Consider the following 21,154-nt stretch of genomic DNA (forward strand, 5'->3'; position numbering starts at 1 on the left):
TATATTGGCCCAATATCGTAAAAGCAAGCCACGGATGTTAACAGCAGCGTCCTGTTTTTCATGCAAACCGTGTCAAAGCCGGAGGGCTGACGGCCAACGCAAGTATTTTGGCCCGAAAGCAGCTGAAAGCCCGGTACGTCGGGCTGGCAAAAGGCGGAGGAGGAGCCAACACACCGCCTCTCCGTCTGCATCTTCCCTGATACCCCGAGGGACCGCCGCCAGCCGGCGCACAGGCCTGGCCTGCCCCGCCCTCGCCGCCGGCCGTCAAAACCTTCCCCCGGGTCCTCCCCACCGTACCGGGGCCACACTCGCACCGCCCTAACCCAGCCCGGGGTCCCCCCGGGTCCCGCTTCGGGGGCGGGGGCGGCGCCGGGAGCCCCTCCCCGGCAGCCCCGGCCCGCCCCGCCCGCCGCCAGCGCCCCGCGGCCCCGCCCCGCTCCCAGCGTCCCCCGCGCAAGATGGCGGCGCCCGCGCTGGGCCGGTGCTGCGGGCGGGCGGCGGGGCTGTGGGGCGGCCCGCGCCGGGCCCCGCCGCCGCTGCCCCTCCGTCGGCGGGCCCACGAGCAGCCGCGGCGGGCCCGGGGCGCCGGGGGGCTGCTGGCGGAGCAGTGCGAGCGCGGCCTCTTCCAGGAGGTGTTCCCGGCGCAGGTCGCGGAGGAGCAGCTGCCGGCGCTGCTGGAGCCGGGCCGCCCGCCCCTCACCGCCTACTGCGGCTTCGACCCCACGGCCGACTCGCTGCACGTCGGGCACCTGCTGGCCGTCATGGCGCTCCTCCACTTCCAGCGGGCCGGCCACGACGTCATCGCCGTGGTGGGCGGGGCCACGGCGCGCCTCGGGGACCCCAGCGGCCGGGAGCGGGCGCGGGAGCCGCTGCCGGCGGAGCGGGTGCGGGCGCACGCGCGGGGGCTGCGGGCCGGCCTGGGGCGGCTCTTCCAGAACCACCGCGAGCTGTTCTGGGCGGCGGGCGGCGGGCGGCTGGGGCGGGCCGCGCTGCTGGACAACGCCCGCTGGCTGGGCCGGCAGCCGCTGCTCCGCTTCCTCGGCGGGGCGGGCGGCCGGCTCCGCATGGGCACGCTGCTGAGCCGGCAGAGCTGCCAGGCGCGGCTGCGCAGCCCCGAGGGCATGAGCCTGGCCGAGTTCCTCTACCCGGCGCTGCAGGCCTACGACTTCCTCTACCTCCACCGGCGCCACGGCTGCCGCATCCAGCTGGGGGGCGCCGACCAGATGGGCAACATCATGTCCGGCTACGAGCTCGTCACCAAGTACGCCCGGGCCGGGGGGAGCGGGGGGCGGGCGCGGCGGGGCCCCTCCCGAGGGCGAGGCGGCGCCCTCCGGCTCGGGGAGCGTCGGCCCCGGCGGCGGGGAGCGGGGTCGGGGCGCCGGGGGGCCTAAATCTGCCCGGCTTCGTGTTGGCCGTCCCGAAGGCGCCCGGAGGAGAAGTCGCCCCTCGGAGAGCTGGCGTTGGGCAAAAGTGGGGGGTTTGATGAGGAAAACCGGTTGTCCTGACCGTGAGCCTGGCACACGCGTACATAGGGGCCGCGGTGGTAGCCTTTTCCATCAAACATTAATTAGAGTTTTTAACAGGAGGGGTGGGTTCTTGGTTTAGTGCATCTGTTTGCCCGAGAGCCGAAATCGCATACCCTGAAACCCGGGACAGCATCGGGGCAGGTCTGCTGCTGGCAAACGCATTCGAGCGTAACCGCACCCAGGTAGCGGCAGTTGTGGTGTGTTGGCAAAGGTGGTTGCGTTTCTTCTCTCGGGAATAAAATGAAACCTGATGATGATGAGCTTTTGCTTATCCACCAAATCTGGTGTGACTCTTACAAAATTCGCAGAAGTACACAAGCAAATGAGTGAGTACGTGGCTTCTGCTTCAGTACGTGCTTGACTGTTACACGATGTTAGAGAATCGGCACGGAAGACAAGCCTTGCAAGGGTCCCAGCCACACAAGCAGCTTCAGTTAGTGCTCAGAGCAGAAGACAAAACGTACAGGACGCTTGAACTTGCTAGCGTTGTTGCTCATGAAACTACTTATTTAAAGTATGCAAACTTATTTGTTACACACAAAAGAACTTAAATTATTTTAGTTCAAGGTTTTTTTTTTTCCTAAAGCACTCTTTATTTAACTGCTTTATATCGAGGATAGAATCTTACAGAATGCCTGACTCTTACTCAATTTTACCAAGATGTGATTAGTTTTATTTTTTTTTAACATGTAGTGACTCTTCTTCTTCTCAGGATGACAGGAACAGATGTGTTTGGAATTACTGTGCCTCTTATTACCAGTACTACTGGAGATAAACTGGGAAAGACTGCTGGCAATGCAGTTTGGCTAAACAGAGATAAGACTTCTCCATTTGAGCTGTATCAGTTCTTTGTCAGACAACAAGATAACATAGTTGAAAAGTAAGTAGTTTTTCTTCATCTTGCTTTTTGTCATTGTTTATAAAACCTGATCCTAACTGTCCTCTGTAACTGTTTTGTGTGGATACATGCAACGTAACCTCCTTGTAGGAGTATGTGTTAATTATGTCTATACGTTCATTAAATAAACAGGCATGACTGGTTCCTAAGTATACAGGATAGTGGAACCTGTCTCTGTATGTTGGCATATGCATCATAAAATTAGAATGCGGATGAACAAACAAGTAAAGCACAACACATTTTGTTCTGGCAGTGGGGTGACTTTCTCTTATGAAGCTTGTTACTTTCAGTAACGTAACATCACAGTATTGTATGAAATCTCTCCTGCTGAGTAATAAGCAACTGCAGTTTAATACATAGCAATTACTACAAGTTTTTACCTAGTATGACGTATCCAGAAACACCATATTCTATTTGCAAGCTACTTAACTGCATCACATTAAAAACTGCATATCCCTAAGCAAATTGAAATAGCGCCTCGTTAGGAAAAAACCCAAGAAGTTCCTGTGTCACCACCTGGATACTCACAAGTCTATGGGGCCGGATGGGATCTACCCGAGAGTACAGAGGGAGCTGGCAGAGGAGCTTGCCAAGCCACTCTCCATCATCTGTCAGCAGTCCTGGTTAACAGGGGAGGTCCCTGATGACTGGAGACTTGCCAATGTGATGCCCATCTACAAGAAGAGCCAGAAGGAGGATCCAGGGAACTACGGGCCTGTCAGCCTGACCTCGGTGCCAGGAAAGACTATGGAGCGGTTCATCTTGAGTGAACTCAACAGGCATGTGCACGTCAACCAGGGGATCAGGCCCAGCCAGCATGGGTTCATGAAAGGCAGGTCCTGCTTGACCAACCTGATCTCCTTCTATGACCTGGTGACCTGCCTAGTGGATGAGGGAAAGGCTGTGGATGTCATCTACCTGGACTTTAGTAAAGCCTTTGACACCATCTCCCACAGCATTCTAAGGAAGCTGGCAGCTCATGACGTAGGCAGGTGTACGCTTTGCTGGGTAAAAAACTGGCTGGGTGGCTGAGCCCAGAGAGTTGTGGTGAGTGGAGTTAAATCCAATTGGTGACCGGTCACAAGTGGTGTTCCCCAGGGCTCTGTTTTGGGGCCAGTCTTGTTTAATATCTTTATCAACAATCTGGATGAGGGGATTGAGTGCGCCTTCAGTAAGTCTGCAGATGACACCAAATTGGGTGGGAGTGTTGATCTGCTCAGGGGTAGGATGGCCCTGCAGAGGGACCTGGACAGGTTGGGTCGATGGGCCGAGGCAAATTGTATGAGGTTCAACAAGGCCAAGTGCTGGGTCCTGCACTTCGGTCGCAACAACCCCATGTAACGCTACAGGCTTGGGGAAGAGTGGCTGGAAAGCTGCCTGGCCGAAAAGGACCTGGGGGTGTTCGTTGACAGCCGGCTGAACATGAGCCAGCAGTGTGCCCAGGTGGCCAAGAAGGCCAACAGCATCCTGGCTTGTATCGGGAATAGTGTGGCCAGCAGGAGCAGGGAAGTGATCATCCCCCCTGTACTCAGCACTGGTGAGGCTGCATCTCAAATACTGTGTTCAGTTTTGGGCCCCTCAATACAAGAAAGGCATTGAGGTGCTGGAGCGTGTCCAGAGAAGGGCAGCAAGGCTGGTGAAGGGTCTGGAGCACAGGCCTTATGAGGAGCGGCTGAGGGAACTGGGGTTGTTTAGCCTGGAGAAGAGGAGGCTGAGGGGAGACCTTATCGCTCTCTACAACTACCTGAAAGGAGGTTGTAGTGAGGTGGGTGTTGGTCTCTTCTCCCAGGTAGTTAGCGATAGGACGAGAGGAAATGGGCTCAAGCTGTGTCAGGGGAGGTTTAGGCTGGATATTAGGAAAAATTTCTTCACGGAAATGGTTGCCAAACATTGGAACAGGCTGCCCAGGGAAGTGGTGGAGTCACCATCCCTGGAGGCGTTCAAAAAACATGTAGACGTGGCACTTTGGGACATGGTTTAGTGGACATGGTGGTGTTGGGTTGACAGTTGGACTGATGATCTTAGAGGTCCTTTCCAACCTTAATGATTCCTAGATTTTACTTTCATTAAAAAATAATCCAGCCACCAAGCCAGGAAACATGAAATTAATTATTATGCTACCCTTAACTGGCATAGTGGTGGACTTGGTAGTGTTAGGCTAATGGTTGGACTGGATGATCTTAAAGGTCTTTTCCAACCTAAACAATTCTATGATTCTATTTATGATTGTATTAACTGTCTAGATTAGTGGTCTCCAAATCACTTTGATCATGCGCCCCTAACGGCAGAAAAATTTTGAGCATGCACTCCCAATACATGTATATTTACTTACAGGTTATCTAAATGCACTACTGAAGTTCGAACATTTTCTTCTTGCACCCCAGTGGATCATCTTGTGTACCCTCTGGGGTGCTGGCACCCCACTTTGGAGACCACTGGTCGAGATAAAAACATGCCTAGGAGACAGTTACACTGCCCAACTACTACATAAAGCTGTAGCACAGACAAAGACAAAATCCTGAACTTACCGTTACTTAGGACAGAGCAATTCCAATGACCAAAACCTGGGCTTGGATTCATTGTGCTACCTCTCAATCCACGTCAACCGCACATAACTCATATTCTTACTGACCACTGTAGAAATATTAAAATCATACAATGAGAAGATGAAAGGGTAGCAAAAATACGAGACATGCCATTTGACAGGTTGCAGCCTTTGAATGGCTAGCGTCCATGCTGGTGTGCCAGTTAGATGGCAGCTGAAAATAAAGAGCCAATAGCTTTATTCAGGGCATTATGTTAACTTGAGTAAGTTGCTATACGTTCTCTTTTAAATCTGCTTTTCTTTAAACTCCAAGATTACTGTCAAATCGCAGTCTTCAGAAACCTCAGGCATGTACTTCCCTCTCATAGCGTGACCTGCCTCGAAACTCAGTTACCTCTCTCAAAGCTTTATGCCCTGATGGTTCAAATGTAGGTTCTGCATCCACAGCGCTTTTCAGACTGATAAGGGTGTGTGGGTGCTTCACATTAAAATGTTTCATGCGTTCAGACTTTGTAACAGAAAAGGTACCTTTTGTAATATACTACATGTCGTACTACTGCGGGTCCATTAAAATGGACTGTGCTTAGATAACGCACCTTTACATTCTTGACTATCCTAAATAATCTTCTGTTGAGATACTCGTATAAATGAGTAGTTGCACAATATGCTGATGCGAAATGCCACAAAACCTTGTTAGTTGACGCACAATGGCAATAAATCCTATAAAGGCTATAAAGGAAATGTTTCAAGACAAAACCAAGCTGTCAATTGCAATACAAGCTTTACAAAAGCATTTGACATGATCTCATGTCTGAAGACATTGCCCTAAGTGGAACATCAAATAAAACGTGAGTTATCCTGGTAAGCTGAAGCATGTGGGCAAAACCAAAGCCTTGTTTGAAAGGACAGAATATTTGTAATACGGATTCCTTAAATTGATTAAGAGTCATTTTTGCATGGTTGATGAAGTTTGAATGACAAAGGCAGGAAATCTGTAACAATGGCTATATAGACAAAATCATTTTTTTCCTTGCTCGTAGATACCTGAAACTCTTCACCTTCCTTCCTCTTGAGGAGATTGACCACATCATGGCAATGCATGCTAAAGAACCTGAAAAATGGGGCCCTCAGAAACGACTTGCCGCAGAAGTAACCAAGCTTGTTCATGGTAGAGAGGGGCTAGAATCTGCTAAGAGGTGAAGTTTGATTTGTCGAGCAGTTTTCTTTCCGATTTATTCAATGGTAATTACCCATAGCTTTTCAGGGACTACTTTCAGGCAGTTAGTTGTTGCTCAGCTGCTAAAAGAGAAAAAGGTAGTAATTCTGTAGACTTGAAAATACATCAGCAATATCAAAAAAGATTGCAGTGCAGTGGGTTACGATAAAAAACCACATTGGGGTGTGCTTCAAGTATTTCTGTTACTGTGTGGACCCTCAGAAGAGTTGGGGAGGGCAGTCTGATTCGCTGAGTAGCACTTTGTGTGAAGATGAGACTAGCACTGTATTTTGAATGATCCTTGTTCTCACAGGTGTACTAAGGCCCTTTACTACAGCAGCGTGGAGGCATTGGAAGCCATGTCTGACCAAGAATTACAGGAACTTTTTAAACAAGCTCCTTCAGCCGAATTGATGCTTGAACCTGGAATGAACGTTCTTGACTTGTGTCGCAAAGCCAATGCCATTCAAGATGGACCTAGTGGGTATGTAATCACCTGTGCGCTTTGGTAACACCTCATGTAAACAGGTTGTAGTGGTATGCTTTCAGAAGTTAAACGATTGGGACAGCCGAATCAAGTAGAAACATGCTACCCATCCACATACCGGCAGTGAAGAGTAGGCGACCAGGTGGCTTTATTCCCTTTTGAAGTGAAAGTGTAGGATAATGCAGTCTCATGTACCTTAGGTGTAAAATGTACACCTGATACAGGGACAGGCTAAGCCAACAGCCTAAGTTTCCTTGTACCTCTCAGAAAGAATGGGAGTGGCAGAGGCTAAGGTTAATTTCAGTCACTCTTGACCTGGACTTAAAGTAAAGCTCAAGAGAATTAAAATTTAGTCAATTATGGATCCAATTGAAAAACCCTTAACTGAATTTTCAATACTTAACAGCAATAAATAAGTGGTTCTTGCAATTACTGGTTGTTGGGTTTTTGTTTGTTTGCTTTTTTGTTTGGTTTTTTTTTTTTTTTTTTAGGTACCAGAAAATTACAGATGGTGGAGTTTCAATAAATGGGATTCGAGTAACTAATCCTGAGACTGTTCTTATTCTCGGACAGCATATTCTCAAGAATGGAGTATCATTGCTTAGGATTGGAAAGAAAAATTACTACATTATAAAATGGCTGCAGTTGTGACAACTGAACGTCTGCCTTAAACGATGCATCATTTCGACTCTTTTTCAAAAATGAACCTGAAGATGTTTCTGCACTGTGCATTACTACGCAGCTCACAGACTGCCCAGTACCATAGTTTCATTCTCAAAATACACCAACAGAAGTCAAATAAAGGCGGCCAAGTTACACCACTGAGGAGATGTTTTTAGATACTCTGCCTTATTCAAAGCACTGTTCATAAGAGGATATGCACAAGAAGATGAAAAGGTTAGTTTCAGAGTCCAAAGATAGAGATGCTGTTCCCCTCCTTTAACAACCTTCAGTGTTGGAGGAGAACAGTGGCCAGGTACTCTGCGGCATAATCCACAGCAAGACGAGCAAAAGCATACTCGAAAGCAGTACTGCTTACAGGGGATGCATGCTGCTGTCCTGGGTGACTTCAACCTAACGGAGAAACCTGCAGAAGTGGGTAAGGAGAACAAACCTACGATCAACATGGTTTTTTTCAGAACAGGTTTGCTTTGAAGGAAGCTGCAGAAGATTCACAATAAATGAGTAGAATGATTAAGCCCTAATATGTAAGCTTCTTATTGGTTATGTATGGGGGCATGTTGCAAAAAAGCTTTCCAGCCTTCATGTGGTAATACAGAGCAAATTCACTTTTTGAGACCTAAGAGAGTATAGAGCCTTTCAAAGATTAAATCAGCCTGATGAATGCCTTTTATGCCTTCTGTGTGCTTAGTGTGACTTACAGTGTGGGTGACGCTCATTCCACTTCTTCAGTCCTGTGAATTACAGGGATGCATCTGTGCTATCTAGAATCTTTGTTGAAGGTACATCCTGGTGCTAGTCCTGTGGGCTCTGCAGTCAGTTGCAAGATGGTAAGTATATCATACTAGAAGAGTTGAAGCATGTACATGAAAGCTTGTTTAATTTTAGGAGTCTAGGAGCTGTGGGTGAACAGCAGCACAAGGGTATCTGGGCCAGGAAACGTGAGGGAAGCTGTAGTCCTTTTGCAATTAAGAAAGGCAGACCCTTCAGATGGGGCAACATGCAACAGCTGCACTTCTTCATGAAAGAGCAGAAGGTGATCCTACTGCTTATGGCCTAGCCAAGATTTGGGATCATAGCTTCCTTGTTCTCTTGTAAAGACAGCATAAAAGTGAGAATGCACTTCAAGAGTAGGTAGGAGAGCATCAGCATTTAAAGGAAGTGTTACTTTATTGCTCCAAAACAGCACCACGCTTTTTTATTAGTAGCCACTACAGCTGCTTACACGCCTGGAATCACATAAGCAAGTATAACACCTTGCTGAAGTCCCCTCTCATGGTGGGGTTTGGGATTGGGTTGCTTAGGCAATCTAGGTGCCACAGTACTTAAGAGCCAGTTCACCAGGACAACAACAAAACCCACATGTGGTTACCAAGATTATTTGTAGTACAAGCCCATATTTTAATGACCTGGAACTGGTTCATTGACTTAGAATACAGTAATGTAGCTGCCTGGCTGAGAACTTTTTTATTTGGGGACCTTTCCTGCCCCAGTGCAAACACATAGGAAACCCTCAGTCGGATTTATGAGGTGATTGATTGCTTTGGGCCTTGGCTGCAGCATCGTTTTCAAGGTTTAGGGTAATCCTCATGCTTAGGCCAAGAAGAATCATTTCTTAGTCCATGAAACTCCTAGACAATCCAGTTTTGCAGTCACAGCAGCCACAAGGGGAGAGGCCTTAATCTCAGGTACCTGAGTGTGGTAACTCATCACCATCTCTTATGTTGTTAGAAAAAGAGATGGTATTTCAGCTGGTTGAAAACCACCCAGCCTGTGAGAAGAATGGGGAAATTATAAGAAATGTTAGTAAGTCTCAAGAATCCAGATAGTTGGGTGGGGAGATTTTGTTGGTTTGGGTTTTGTTTTATTTTTAGGTGGGTCATATTTGGTTTTGTTTTTTTTTATTCCTTGACCAACTTGATGCAATCAACTTGATGTTGGCTTTATTTGCACTGTCAATCAAGATTTTAATGATAAGAAATTATAGTGGCTTGCTGCTTATACATCACCGTTTCTTCAGATTATTAAACTGTAATATGGTAGGACTCTCTGTAGCTCCCCACATGGAGTTACTGGTAGTAATTTCAGTTTCTAGATCCCACTTATCTGCCTGATAAATGAGATCTCTCTACCCTAATCTCTGTTGTTATATCAAGAAAAATGAAAAGCAGGTGAGACATTCCTACCTTAAAAAAAAGCTCTGCATACCCTCTTAGCTCTCAGGACCAGTCTCTGGTGCTTGCTACTGTGCCTTAAGCTGCAGTAATGATCAGGGCTAGCCTAGAGAAAGCATATGGTGGAAAAAATTACAACTTTGATGTGAAAAAGGGTAGAAGAACGAAAGGGAAAGTTAAGTTCCTCCACTTAATATCGCCACCTTGTTCCTTCAATGGCAGAGCCCTTACAGCAATACAGAAACACGCACCTGGCAACAAAATGTACCAGTACGCACCCATGTCAGCCTCCAGAGAAAGGGAACAGATCCAGCTTGACAGTTGTTACTTTCTGCTTGCAGGAAATAAACTCCTAGGAGTAGAGCAAGTCAGGTTTCATGTCCGATCTCTCACCTGCCTTTTTGCCGTCATCTCCAAATGGTGCAGACAGACGTATATCCACAAATTTCAGCTTTTTTTAAAAAGCATTAGTACCCACTTTGATCAAGTATTCAAAGGATTTTATTTTTTGCAAATACAAAATAAAAAGGCAATTAAATTCTTTGCACACAAGCTTTTTAATGACATCCATAAACTCCCAAGAAATTTACTCTGTGCTTCCTTTAGACCAACTCCTAGCAAGCCAAACCCTTCCCTGACTCTTTCCACAAAGAGCAGCTGGACACAGCCACTACTTTTCATGACTGCACAGGGTATCACAACTGCGCGTTTGAACGCTTAGGCCAAGAATCAAGGATGACCGAAAAATCGAGTATTCTTTCTTAGCCTGGTCGCATGTCTCATACACCCAAAACCCAGGTATGCTCAGGTAATCCCAGACATAGCTTGTTCCAACGTAAACAAGCACTAAGTAATATGAAAGTCTTTAATATGTCTACAAATGTGTGATTTGGATGCACAAGAAGAGAAGTAATTATTTGGGACAGATATTTAAAAAAAAAAACACACAAAAAACAAACCACTTGTACAGCATCTAGGGACAGCAGAAACTGCAGGACTCAAACTTGACCTTATTGTGGCAGCTGGCAATGAAAAGGTAAAGGGTGAAAGGGCGTGCAGCAGGTAAACTAAAAGGGAGCTCTGGGAGCATGAAAGCACGCACCTTCACTAGTTTCAACAGCCTCACGGGGCATAAAAGCATATGCGGGGGTCTACTCTCTTAAACTTTGAAGTACTAATCATCTAGCTCTCGCCTCAAAGCACAGAGTGCAGCTGGCAAAAAGAAGATGCATTTGAGATCTTCAGTATCTACAGAAAACACAAGCTAGCAAGTGCTCTCCTAGCTAAAGGATTTAACGGCCAGAAAAAAAAAAACCACCAAACCAACCCTCAAGATAATTCATTTCAAGTTACCAACAGGGGCACAGCAGACTAGCAAGCTGCTTCCACTGCTGTATTCCATAAAGCAGGGACCTGACTTTGCAGTATCCAATCTGGCATCTTTCAAAGCCAATCCTCCATAAAGCATAGGGTAAAGGCAAGTTTTACATAAGTTGTGCTGTGTTTACTTCAGAATAGAGCTTGAAGCACACGGGGACACCCCTTACCCATCCGTTCCACTAACTGAAATCCAAAGCCAACTACTAAAAAACCCAAGTAACTTACTGACAAACTCTGTTCACATAGGGATACCATGCTTTATTTACAGTAGCACCACACATAGGTCAGGTATTAATGTCAGACATGTACTAATCTAAACTTGGCTACAGTGCTTATTCTCCCCCATGATTGTGTGTTTCACTGGATGCAAGTCCTTTTAAGTCAGCTGAAATTCCTGCATTGATGACAGAAGGATTGCTAGTTGAAATAAGGGGAACGAGAAGGCATTTGTCAACCATCAGCCTAATCCGGGAATTTTTCAGTTGCTGCCTTCATTAGGCTTTTTTCCATAGTTTCCACGTAATTTCTTTTCATGGTGGCAGCAACTGTAGCATTTTGAGTATTTTAGTTCAAATCCAGACAACAGGTGGCTTAAAAACCATTAATAGCCACCAGCAGCCTGTCTACGCTATTACTTCTGCAACTCTACAAGAACTCACAGCGCAGAACTGCATGTGGGCAAGTGCAAATATATGTGAGGCTGTACAAATACACGTAGTTGTACTATTGACTTGTACCAGCATGTAAGTCCTGCCACCTGAACTACAAGTCAGGTCAAAACTTTATTCTGGGATAATTAATTTTGTGTATTAATCTGTTTATTTAATAACAGCATTGTTACAGCATGGATTCTGAAAGACTTGCATTAAGGATTACAAATCAAGGTCATTTCTCGGCACTCACAAATTGAAAATTTGCGTGAAACTTAAAGGAAAAAAGTCCCAACATTTCAAAAAACAAATCAACACGGTGGAAATTTCACATGACATTACAGAGACGGTTATCACTTGCAGGAATTTTTTCATAAATGGAATTCATTTCCTTTATGCAGCATTGCAAAACTTTGCAAGTTGGGATGTTTCTGCACAAAAGAGCGTGGACTGAGCTTTGGGTGTTAAAGCTTAGCTAGCAGGTCACTTATGGACGGCTCTCCCTTGTTGAAAACATACTTCCTAGATGTCCAAAGTCCAAGCGAGAGAGGTATCAAGTGAATTCCAACCAGAAAGGTAATGATTTTGACAAAACTATTAAAAGCCTTCACTGTTCACCAAAACTGATGTGAAAAGCGGCTCCCAATTCCAACTCCACTACAGTCCCATTTCTTACATCCGAGAACTACCGTCCCTGGACACAATGCAAGAAGTTAAAATTACTCCCTTCATATTCGTTGCACGTAAGGCATGCCTCATGACATTTCAGGCTGTTTAAAACCACAGAAAATATTTCCGTGTTCTGCATGAATGAGTTCAGATCATGCACAGAAGTATCCAAAAGTTGCATCTGTCAGACTTAGCTCCTTGTTCTTATATTGGTGCCAAAGGAAAGATTACCATGAGAAAAATACACTTTTAAGCAGACCTTCTTGTCAACTGAGGTCTGAACAGCCTTTAAATTTTCACTCTTCAGCAGCTTACAAAAAGAATTCTGTTTCTCTTAACCAATGAAATGGGGAAGGGACTGAATATGGTAATAAAAACTTCACTTATATTGGCCCAATATCATAAAAGCAAGCCACGGATGTTAACAGCAGCATCCTGTTTTTCATGCAAGTTTTGTTAAAGATATAAAATATGAGCAACACCATAGTAAACATTTTTACTTTATAGAAAAGTGAATCTGCTTGAAAAGTACATGCAAGTGTGCTAGCTGCAGTTCAAATATATTTTTATTCATAAAAATTAAAATGTTTACTTTTTAAAGGTAATGTGATCACTATTTATCTGTATGAATTATAATCAGAATAAAGTAACTCATCAACTTTATTTCCAACCTAAAATTCCGTAATTATGGAATTTAGGGATTGTCCTCAAAAAAAAAAAAAAGCTACTTACAGCACAGTAAAATCTCTTCAAAAGTAACTGTAATTTCTGGTGTAAGTATTCCAATCCCATAGACTTTCTTTCATACTGTCATACATTCCAAAATCTGGAAGAAGGTGTGGGGATCCCCTTCTCCCTGGCCAACTTAATCTGTTTTTAAAAGAAACACTTAATATCCCGTAACAGTTTTGAAATCTGTTTTTATTTTTCAGTTCTGCCAGAACAAATTTACTATTGGATGGTCCAGGGGCTTGGTCCCAGGGGGGAAGAAGGGGAAGGTGGTTTTGTACCTGATTGTAATCCCCAACATTTATACACAAGCTCCAGTGCACATGAATAACTTTGCACCCACTTTTTAGTAGGCTGTTACTGTTCGCAAGCTCCAGGCTAATTCTTCCTACATGATGTTCCATTAAATGAAGTTCAAAGGTTTGTCTGCAGTTTTAACATTTGGGGAAAAAAAATGGGGAGACACATACATAGTAATACGGTAGACATCTCTACTGTGCTATAAAATTGATACCTCCATCTGTCATAGTGCATGCAATATATTCATGAAAGAAAATACTCGGTGCTCTCTTCTCTTCACAGTATTTAAACTTCTATTATAAAAGCAGCTTAAAACTATGCCACAAGACTACACCGTCCATCTTAACCACAGGCAACCTGTTTAGCAAGTCAGGCACTGGAACTTTAACGTTTTTTCCCCAAGTTCAAATGAGACTGTCACTGAGACAGTAGACTTGGTCTGCTTTAATGTGCACCAGAAAGCTGGTAAGGAAACATTTAGAGCCATTTATTATGTGGATTAAATACGACTCATTTGCAAAATACAGCATATTTTTCTGTCTGCAAATCAAACTGACTGTCTTTACATGACAGATTTACACAGTTGCAGTACACAGATAAGAGTTCATAAATAAAAGTTCTACTCCGTATACCATGCCTAGCAATTTTCAAGTCAATGTAACCTCCAATGCATATAAATAGTGTGGCTGGTACAGTCTTCACCAAAGATGTGTCTCGCGTATCTCTGCAATGATCTGACTGGCTCGCTGCAGGGCCTGCACACAGAAAGACAGAAAAGCCAAAGGTATTTAGTTTTTCTGAAGACAGTTCTCAGAGAGAGAACAGCAGCAGTCTAGGAGGTGTGATGTTAAAAATCAAATTAAAGCTAATAATTTTCATTATGAAATGAGTAGTAATGACCTACAACAACAGTGATTAAACAACTCTGAAGCCTCCTTACATCTGCAAAAGATTAGGCAAGTGGAAAATACTACAAAGCAACAGGTAATGGTAAAACTTCGCACAGGTGTCATTAAATCACTTCTCTAGAGAGATAAGGATGAAAAGTTAATTGAAAGCTGAACTTCCAGTTAGAAGCAAAAAGAGCTCAGTGCCATCGTTTAAGCAACTTTTACATACTCAGTGTTCCCAATAAGTAACACCTATGTTTGTCTTAACATTTTGTATTTATAAATAAATTGTCAAGAAGGGCAGCCTTTTTCACCACACACAGGTTTAAACTTTCCTCAAAATAAAAGGGAAACTGTACGTATTTTATATAACTTTTAGCATTCTGATGCATTCATTAGTCTAGCATGCTAAAGTTTGCAAATTTAAAAGCTCAGAATACCAACTAATATTCATTATTTAATAATTTATATGTAATAATTTAAAGAAATAATTTATTTAGAATTTAATAATAAATTAGAATAAATAAATTACAGTAATTTAATACCAACTAAAACTAATTATTTAAAGTACTACTCCAATTTGGGGAAATCTGAGCTATGAGTTTGGCCCTACAAAGTTCACAGTTTAAAAGACTGTTAACAGACAGTTCCCCTCACTCAAATGTTGATCATATAATAGCAAAGATTAAACTTGCTGCAGGTAGTTGTGGACAAGCGGTATCTCAGGGTATCCAATCCCTCAAACACGCACTGTGTGACCACACTGCATACAAGAGAGAAGCACCTCTTGCTACTTTTTCAGTGAGCTGAACTGGCAGAGGGACTCTTCTATGCAGTTCAATCCAAAGCAGCGTATTTCTGCTGCAGCTGTAGCAGACTCTGATATACCACATAACTGAACAATGAAGAAATGAAGAGCTCTGTGAACACAGACATGTCACCGACGCACTGTCATACAGATGTACACAGGGGTCATCATCAGCGAGTCCCAACATTCCCACTGTTGATATTATGGGGTACTGTCTAGATACACCAGCCGTTGCCAGTAGGCTCTGGGTGAAGCATACACATGAACGGCACTTAAAACTCTGGAAGTTTAATCCCCCTAAAGAGAACTGCCGAATATTATAAAGTTAAACAAAAGCAAATTATTAAAACCAAATGTGTAATTGAAAATAACAGCAGATTAGAGTTTCAGCTTTACACCCAAAATACAGTTTGTCACCTCTTCCCAACTACTCGATCTACATAATACTTTCTGGTCACATATTGTTTGTAATTCCTCTAGCAGAGAGAAATAATACACTGACATACTCTTAAAAAGCAGCAAAGAAAAAAGGCAGGTAAGTTTTCAAAAAAAATCTCACATTTATATGGTTTCAATTTAATTAACTACTCCCATGAGGTCCTGTCTTTTTAATACCTTTAGCATGTCAGCTGCCTCTTTTCTGCGCTGTGCCATGTCCTCAGATTCCGTCAGAAGGTCATCCAACAACAAGGATTTATACAGCTGGCCTACCAGTTCACTCTGAAGAGTGTCTTTCACATGGTTCACCAGAAAATGCATCACTGCCTTTGGCACACTGCAAGCACATAAAGATTGTTTCTTCAGAAAGAATTATTCAAAACCAGGTCTGTTCTAGATTGAAGAATGCACAGTATGAGAAAGTGCCTACACACAACCTTGGCTCAGACTACCAGGAATTTACCGCTACCATAAATAAAAACACTCTCTCTCTCACATAAATGCAGTAGCTCGTGCAATTTATGAGCTGTTGAATTTCTTCCAAATAGGATAGCTCCACTGTAAAGAATATGAACATATATAGTGTAAAAAATAAGAATAAATTACTTTGCTCACTAGAGACCAACCTGAGTCTCCACTGTGCTAGGCATGACAAAAAGCTAACTATTTCAACCCTAGAATCAATCTTAATTTGTGAATGAGAAAGAAGCAAAGAAAGAATTCATATATCCAATCTTAGCAGATGAACTGAAAACAGAATCACTGTTCAAACACTGGGCCACATTATCTCTGATATCAGAGAGCATAATGTGAGGGCAATTTAAAACTGCAAATGGAGTTAAAGTACGAAAAATGTGTTTGTCTGGAATGGACGCAGGCAGCAACCAATGAGAATCAAGAACAATCCATCAGAAAGACACTACAGAATCCGTAGAGCAATACTTTCCAGCTTTATGTCAGGCTCAAACACCTGAAAGAAACCACTGTCTTAGCTCCGATTTCCATGCCACTAAGCTTCCTGAAAAAGATTCCAAGTATTGAATCTAGCTGAACCTGATTTTCATTAAGAGTTAGGATATGTGTAGCAGTACTCTTTTGAAAAAGTGGGGGAAATATTTACATGAGTATTGACACAAATCAAATCATCGTATTAACGCAGTACCAAAATCTGCATACTAATGCAGTACCAAAATCTGGGGATATAAACACAGGATCAAAAACTGAATTAGTGCACCTCAGGTTATTTCATCAGAGTGACAGTAGCTAACCATAAAAATACTGATGGTTATTCCCAGCTGAGAAATAAAACATATTAGTTTAGGCAACCATGTTGGTATAGTTCTTAGCAGCAGTATTTTGGAACTAGAGTGGACTGGGAGTTCATGTATAATCAGTACTGACTCATTAAGTAGTGACCATATCAGTCTTCTCATATGCCCATAGCCCTAAGTCTAAATCAAGGCAGATAAGGAGTTTTTGCTCATTCTTAGAGTGCTGCAATTGTCACTGCAGAATTAACTTGACAAGGACCATGTAATTCTAAACAGCCAGACCCAAGATCAACCAAGATCCATCAACACATCTGAGCTTTTGGAATCACACTCCCAAGTTTGGCTGGGAATTTTTCCCACTACATTCTGCTGCTTTATGGTTCTTCACTACCCAGTTGTGGGAGGACTTCTGGGAAATCAAGATGAGACCACATAGATCTATTAGTACTCAAGTAGTTCAATTTACATTCTTCTTTCAAGCCAATATATTGCAAGTTCTACCGAAAGAAGAGCTTACGAAAGAAGCCTAGAATATTTTAGAAGTCACGTGGCTAAGAGTGAAAGCAACCCAAAACTCTTGTTCAAAGCTGTGTGGGTACAGATACCATCCAAACCATCCAAAAAAGAGGCCGAATTATTTCTGCAAGTATGATATGGGATGGACATGAGTACCATCTTCAAGAGGTATTTCCTAAAAATATTTCTGAATTAGGTGAGGATTTCCTAATACAACAAATTTATAATGCTCAAGATAGCATTTTATTTTTTCGTTACATATGCATATTTACTGCAAAGAATGTGAAGGGTTTCTTTAGAGTACACAAGGAGGTAACACTACTAGTACTAACACTGCAGTAAAATTAAGGTAAACAAAGCAATTCCCTGCCACGAAATATTAAAAATTTTATTGAGGAGAATATTAGTTTACTGGATAGAGTAAAACTTTTATGACTGCACTAATCTGCCCTAAACCCCGGGCTCTGGATTCCCCCATTTCTCCCAAAATTTCCCATATATATATATATATATATATTTATATTTATATAAAGTTAGGCCTTTCCACAAAGACCTAAGCAAAGCAAAGGCATTGTCCATAACTGCACATAGCAGAAACATCACTTTTATGCTATTTCCATCCTTATAGCTAAGTACTAGAAAATTTAGCTGCAGTGGTTCTTATTTGACCTTCCCATTTGAAATAACAGGATGCAAAGCTAAGTTCTGTCAGGGCAACACAGCACCTAGAGTTCATTCCAGTTATTTGCTGCAAATAATCCATCTGAATTGCAGTATCCTCCAGAAAAGCAGGCATCTCCCAAATAATTAAACCTTTCACTTAATATAATACAGAACTCAAACCATTAGAGTAAATAAGTGCTTCTTCACACTTAATTCTATAAAGGGTTAAGTTTTACTGCTGCTGCCCCTTATATATATATATAAAAAAAAAAAAATTGTATTTTCTCCCTGCTTACAAACATAAGAACATGATAAAATAACAAGATTGTATACATGACCCTTGAGATACCACAACATTTGTATGTCTTAAACATTTCTAGGAAGTTTTGTTTTACCTGTCCTGAATGTTCTTCCTGACAATAAGGAAGTAAGATTTAATAAGTCGTTCAATCACTTCACAATCTCGTTGCTCACGGGCAGAAAGTTTGCGTGCAACAGGTACAGGCTATGTAAAAAATAAAAGCCTCAGTTTACCAATTCTGCTCATTTGCATAAGTAAATAAAACTCAAACTGTGGAGTCTAAAATAAACTATTGCTCTTTTAGTCTGATAGTTTGACAGATGTAACCTGTCTTGCAACAAACCTGTAATTTTTCAGAAATAAAATTAAGAGACATGTCAAAATCCATCTGGGAAAAAAGGTCAGAGGGCACCACTACTACATTTTTTTTAAAAGCTCACTGAAGAAACTAAACTCTCAAACACTTAAAGGATCTCCATCTACTTTTAACTTAAAAGGTTTTCGTCTTTAATGATTCTTTTCCTCTAATATAAAAATCCCAGCTTCAGCAAAAAAGAGCAGGAATTCAAGTTAAGACATGAGTTGAGATTTGTTTCTGTACAAAGAGTGATCTAGACAAGGAGTTCACTTGCACGGGAATTTGTCAAAGGAAGCCAGTTATCCCAAATCATATGGTGAAACTGGTGGGGGGGAAAGATGAAGGATTGGGCAAGCAGGAAAGCAGAAGAGACTGGCTAGAGCTCCCTGTCCCTATAGTGGTAACTATTTACAAAGATACCGTGTATTAGTAGCGAAGTTGCAAGACACGGAATTCGCATGTTTCCTTTCCTGAGCCTGAACTACGAAGAGAAGGTATTCGTCTTTCATGACTCACCACATCTAATAGGTTTACAGCATGTCCTTTTTGAGGACTAGCAGGTAGGGCTGCAGCTAGCTTGGATTTTTCCTCTGCCGATGCCTCTTCCGCTTTTGAGGGTTTCAGCATTCCTCTCCAGTTGCCTGTTCCAGGCTCCTGAGATGTATCTCCTGCTCCGGGAGCGGTCTGCACAAACAGCACAATGAAGAAACGTTGGAGAGTTAGAACTTGGGCAGTGCAAAGCAGTGTCTGATCAAATCTGCTATTACTGAGCTACAGGTAAAACTCACTAAAAACGAGACTTTCATATCTATATTCCCTTCATTCTATTTTTCACATTCCCTACCTTTGTTCCCCCTTTGCTGCTTACAGCTGACACAAAGTACCAGTAAAATGAAAGCTTGTAAAACTCACATTCTTCCTAACAATGGTATGAAAATGCCTCACATAGACAAGCTCTCCAGCATTTTAAGGGTCTACAAATCACTTCTGAAATACAGAATGGTCTTCCTGAATCATGTGGCTTTTACCACTTTTACCATACATACTTGGAGCAATACAACCTATACTTTCAGGACCATTCTGAAAGTACGTTTTGAAGATCGCCACAGCTCTTGGAGGACTTGAATTTCAATTCTTTGGTATTTTATTTAAATATAAACTGAAGTTTCTTAAAGTAACAGCTTTGTAACAGTAATGCACATTTATGTTTCCAGGTAGCCACAGCTATGAACATATTTGTGCAGCTAGACCTCAATTTACAGAAGGCTTTTTTTCTACCAAATCAAAACAAAAAAAAAAACTCTCCATCCTCTGGAAGTGAAGATCAGAGTTTCTAGGAAGTTCCAGACAAGAACGACTCACTAATCTCTGGAGAAAAGGACATAAACACCCAACTCTTAAACATTAGGAATCACTGAACAAAAGAAATATTAGTAGATGGTATCCACCACATGTTAAATTAGTTTGTTTTTTTTTTTAAAAAAGAGAGTTTATTTTGATGTAGAACAGTGGTAATTTTTATTTTGTACCCTTCCATAAGCCTAGTATCCACTCTATTTACTAATCTGCTTTAAAAATCTATTGCTGTTTGAAAAACATTCAAGGCCATTCAAGGCTCTGAACTACTAACTACTCATGTCTTGTTTCAGATATAGGAGGAAATAAGCTAAATTTATCTATTGTGTTTACAATTAACACACCACAGGCTGATCTTGAGTCAAAAAAAAAAAGCGAGAAACCAAGCACGGCAAACAGAATACCAACAGTCCCATACTAGGAGGAAACCCAGCTAAACTGTGCACATCAGAAATTTTATTAAAATTGCACAACTGTTCAGAGGCACTGTAAAAAATACACTATAAGAATTCACATCAACCTCTGCTAATAAGAGAGAACCATTGATGAGGAAAGCTCCATTACATTATTTCTGATTGCAAGACAGCTATTCAAAATGGCAAAAATCCCTATGCCACTCTCATTCAGTATTACTGTGGAGGCTCCTCTATCTTCAAAGTAGTTTCAGAAACAAAGCTACATTCTTTCACAAGAAAAAGTGTGTTGAGTATGTACCACCTAATAAAGGACACGTTTTGTGGGAAACACAAATTAAACCAACTTTGGCAGCTTCCTGCAACTTCTTAAGTCACAACGGCATCCTCACAGTACCCGAATTTCTTTTTAATGCTTGCAGCATATCAGAACCTCTAAAACTCTGATGAAAATAATACTTAAAATTCTACTACTGACTAGATTTTGACTAACTACTTTGTTCAGGACAGAAATGGCAGCTTTGCACTAGGAGCTGGATGTGCATATGCAATGAAGCAGAAAGCCTGAGTCCTCTTGGTACTCCCAATACACAAATTTCTGACTACCCATCTTTTCTGACTCCAAGTGAAAGCAATTAGCAAAACAGTCTTTACAGTAATCAGCTGTTATTTTAACATGAGAGAGAGCATGGTGTAAAAAAAAAAAAAAACAAAACAAAACACTGCAGAACACATTTCACGAATATAAGTAAACCAGGGATTGAACGATTATGTGAAACAACAAAAAGGAGGTTCATTCTGAACAAAGCCTGTAAGGATTCCCTGTAGGAAGCAGGAAACTCGCATTTTTAGTTTATCTTCTGTCCTCCTCCTTTAACTGTCAAC

The 21,154-nt window shown here is 42.5% G+C and overlaps 2 protein-coding genes across 4 annotated transcripts in view; one reads left to right on the forward strand and one right to left on the reverse strand.

Annotated features, from left to right (window-relative positions):
- The first annotated feature begins 443 nt into the window (after window positions 1-443).
- Window positions 444-7,333, forward strand: YARS2 (tyrosyl-tRNA synthetase 2). Its single transcript, XM_075725019.1, has 5 exons — window positions 444-1,261; window positions 2,239-2,406; window positions 6,010-6,165; window positions 6,499-6,669; window positions 7,164-7,333. The coding sequence occupies exons 1-5, from the start codon at window positions 459-461 to the stop codon at window positions 7,321-7,323; spliced, it is 1,458 nt and encodes a 485-aa protein (XP_075581134.1). The 5' UTR covers window positions 444-458; the 3' UTR covers window positions 7,324-7,333.
- A 5,796-nt stretch (window positions 7,334-13,129) lies between these two features.
- The window catches only part of DNM1L (dynamin 1 like), a 40,828-nt gene continuing 32,803 nt past the window's right edge, over window positions 13,130-21,154 (reverse strand). For all 3 annotated transcript variants that reach the window (XM_075728079.1, XM_075728077.1, XM_075728078.1), the window contains 4 exons: window positions 19,017-19,184; window positions 18,237-18,346; window positions 15,569-15,728; window positions 13,130-14,010 (listed from right to left, as the gene is read on the reverse strand). In XM_075728079.1, the coding sequence (XP_075584194.1) occupies window positions 13,954-14,010; window positions 15,569-15,728; window positions 18,237-18,346; window positions 19,017-19,184 (495 nt within the window). In that variant the 3' untranslated portion in view covers window positions 13,130-13,953. The remainder of the gene's footprint in view (window positions 14,011-15,568; window positions 15,729-18,236; window positions 18,347-19,016; window positions 19,185-21,154) is intronic.

The sequence above is a fragment of the Pelecanus crispus genome, chromosome 1, assembly GCF_030463565.1.
Source record: "Pelecanus crispus isolate bPelCri1 chromosome 1, bPelCri1.pri, whole genome shotgun sequence".
NCBI classification, from domain to species: Eukaryota; Metazoa; Chordata; class Aves; order Pelecaniformes; family Pelecanidae; genus Pelecanus; species Pelecanus crispus.

What these genes read in the sequence shown, in the direction of transcription:
- YARS2 (XM_075725019.1), top strand. Translation starts at nt 459, where the DNA reads ATGGCGGCGCCCGCGCTGGGCCGGTGCTGCGGGCGGGCGGCGGGGCTG. An exon ending in GGCTACGAGCTCGTCACCAA is followed by an intron (nt 1,262 to 2,238) that starts GTACGCCCGGGC and finishes TCTTCTTCTCAG; the next exon opens with GATGACAGGAACAGATGTGT. An exon ending in CAAGATAACATAGTTGAAAA is followed by an intron (nt 2,407 to 6,009) that starts GTAAGTAGTTTT and finishes CCTTGCTCGTAG; the next exon opens with ATACCTGAAACTCTTCACCT.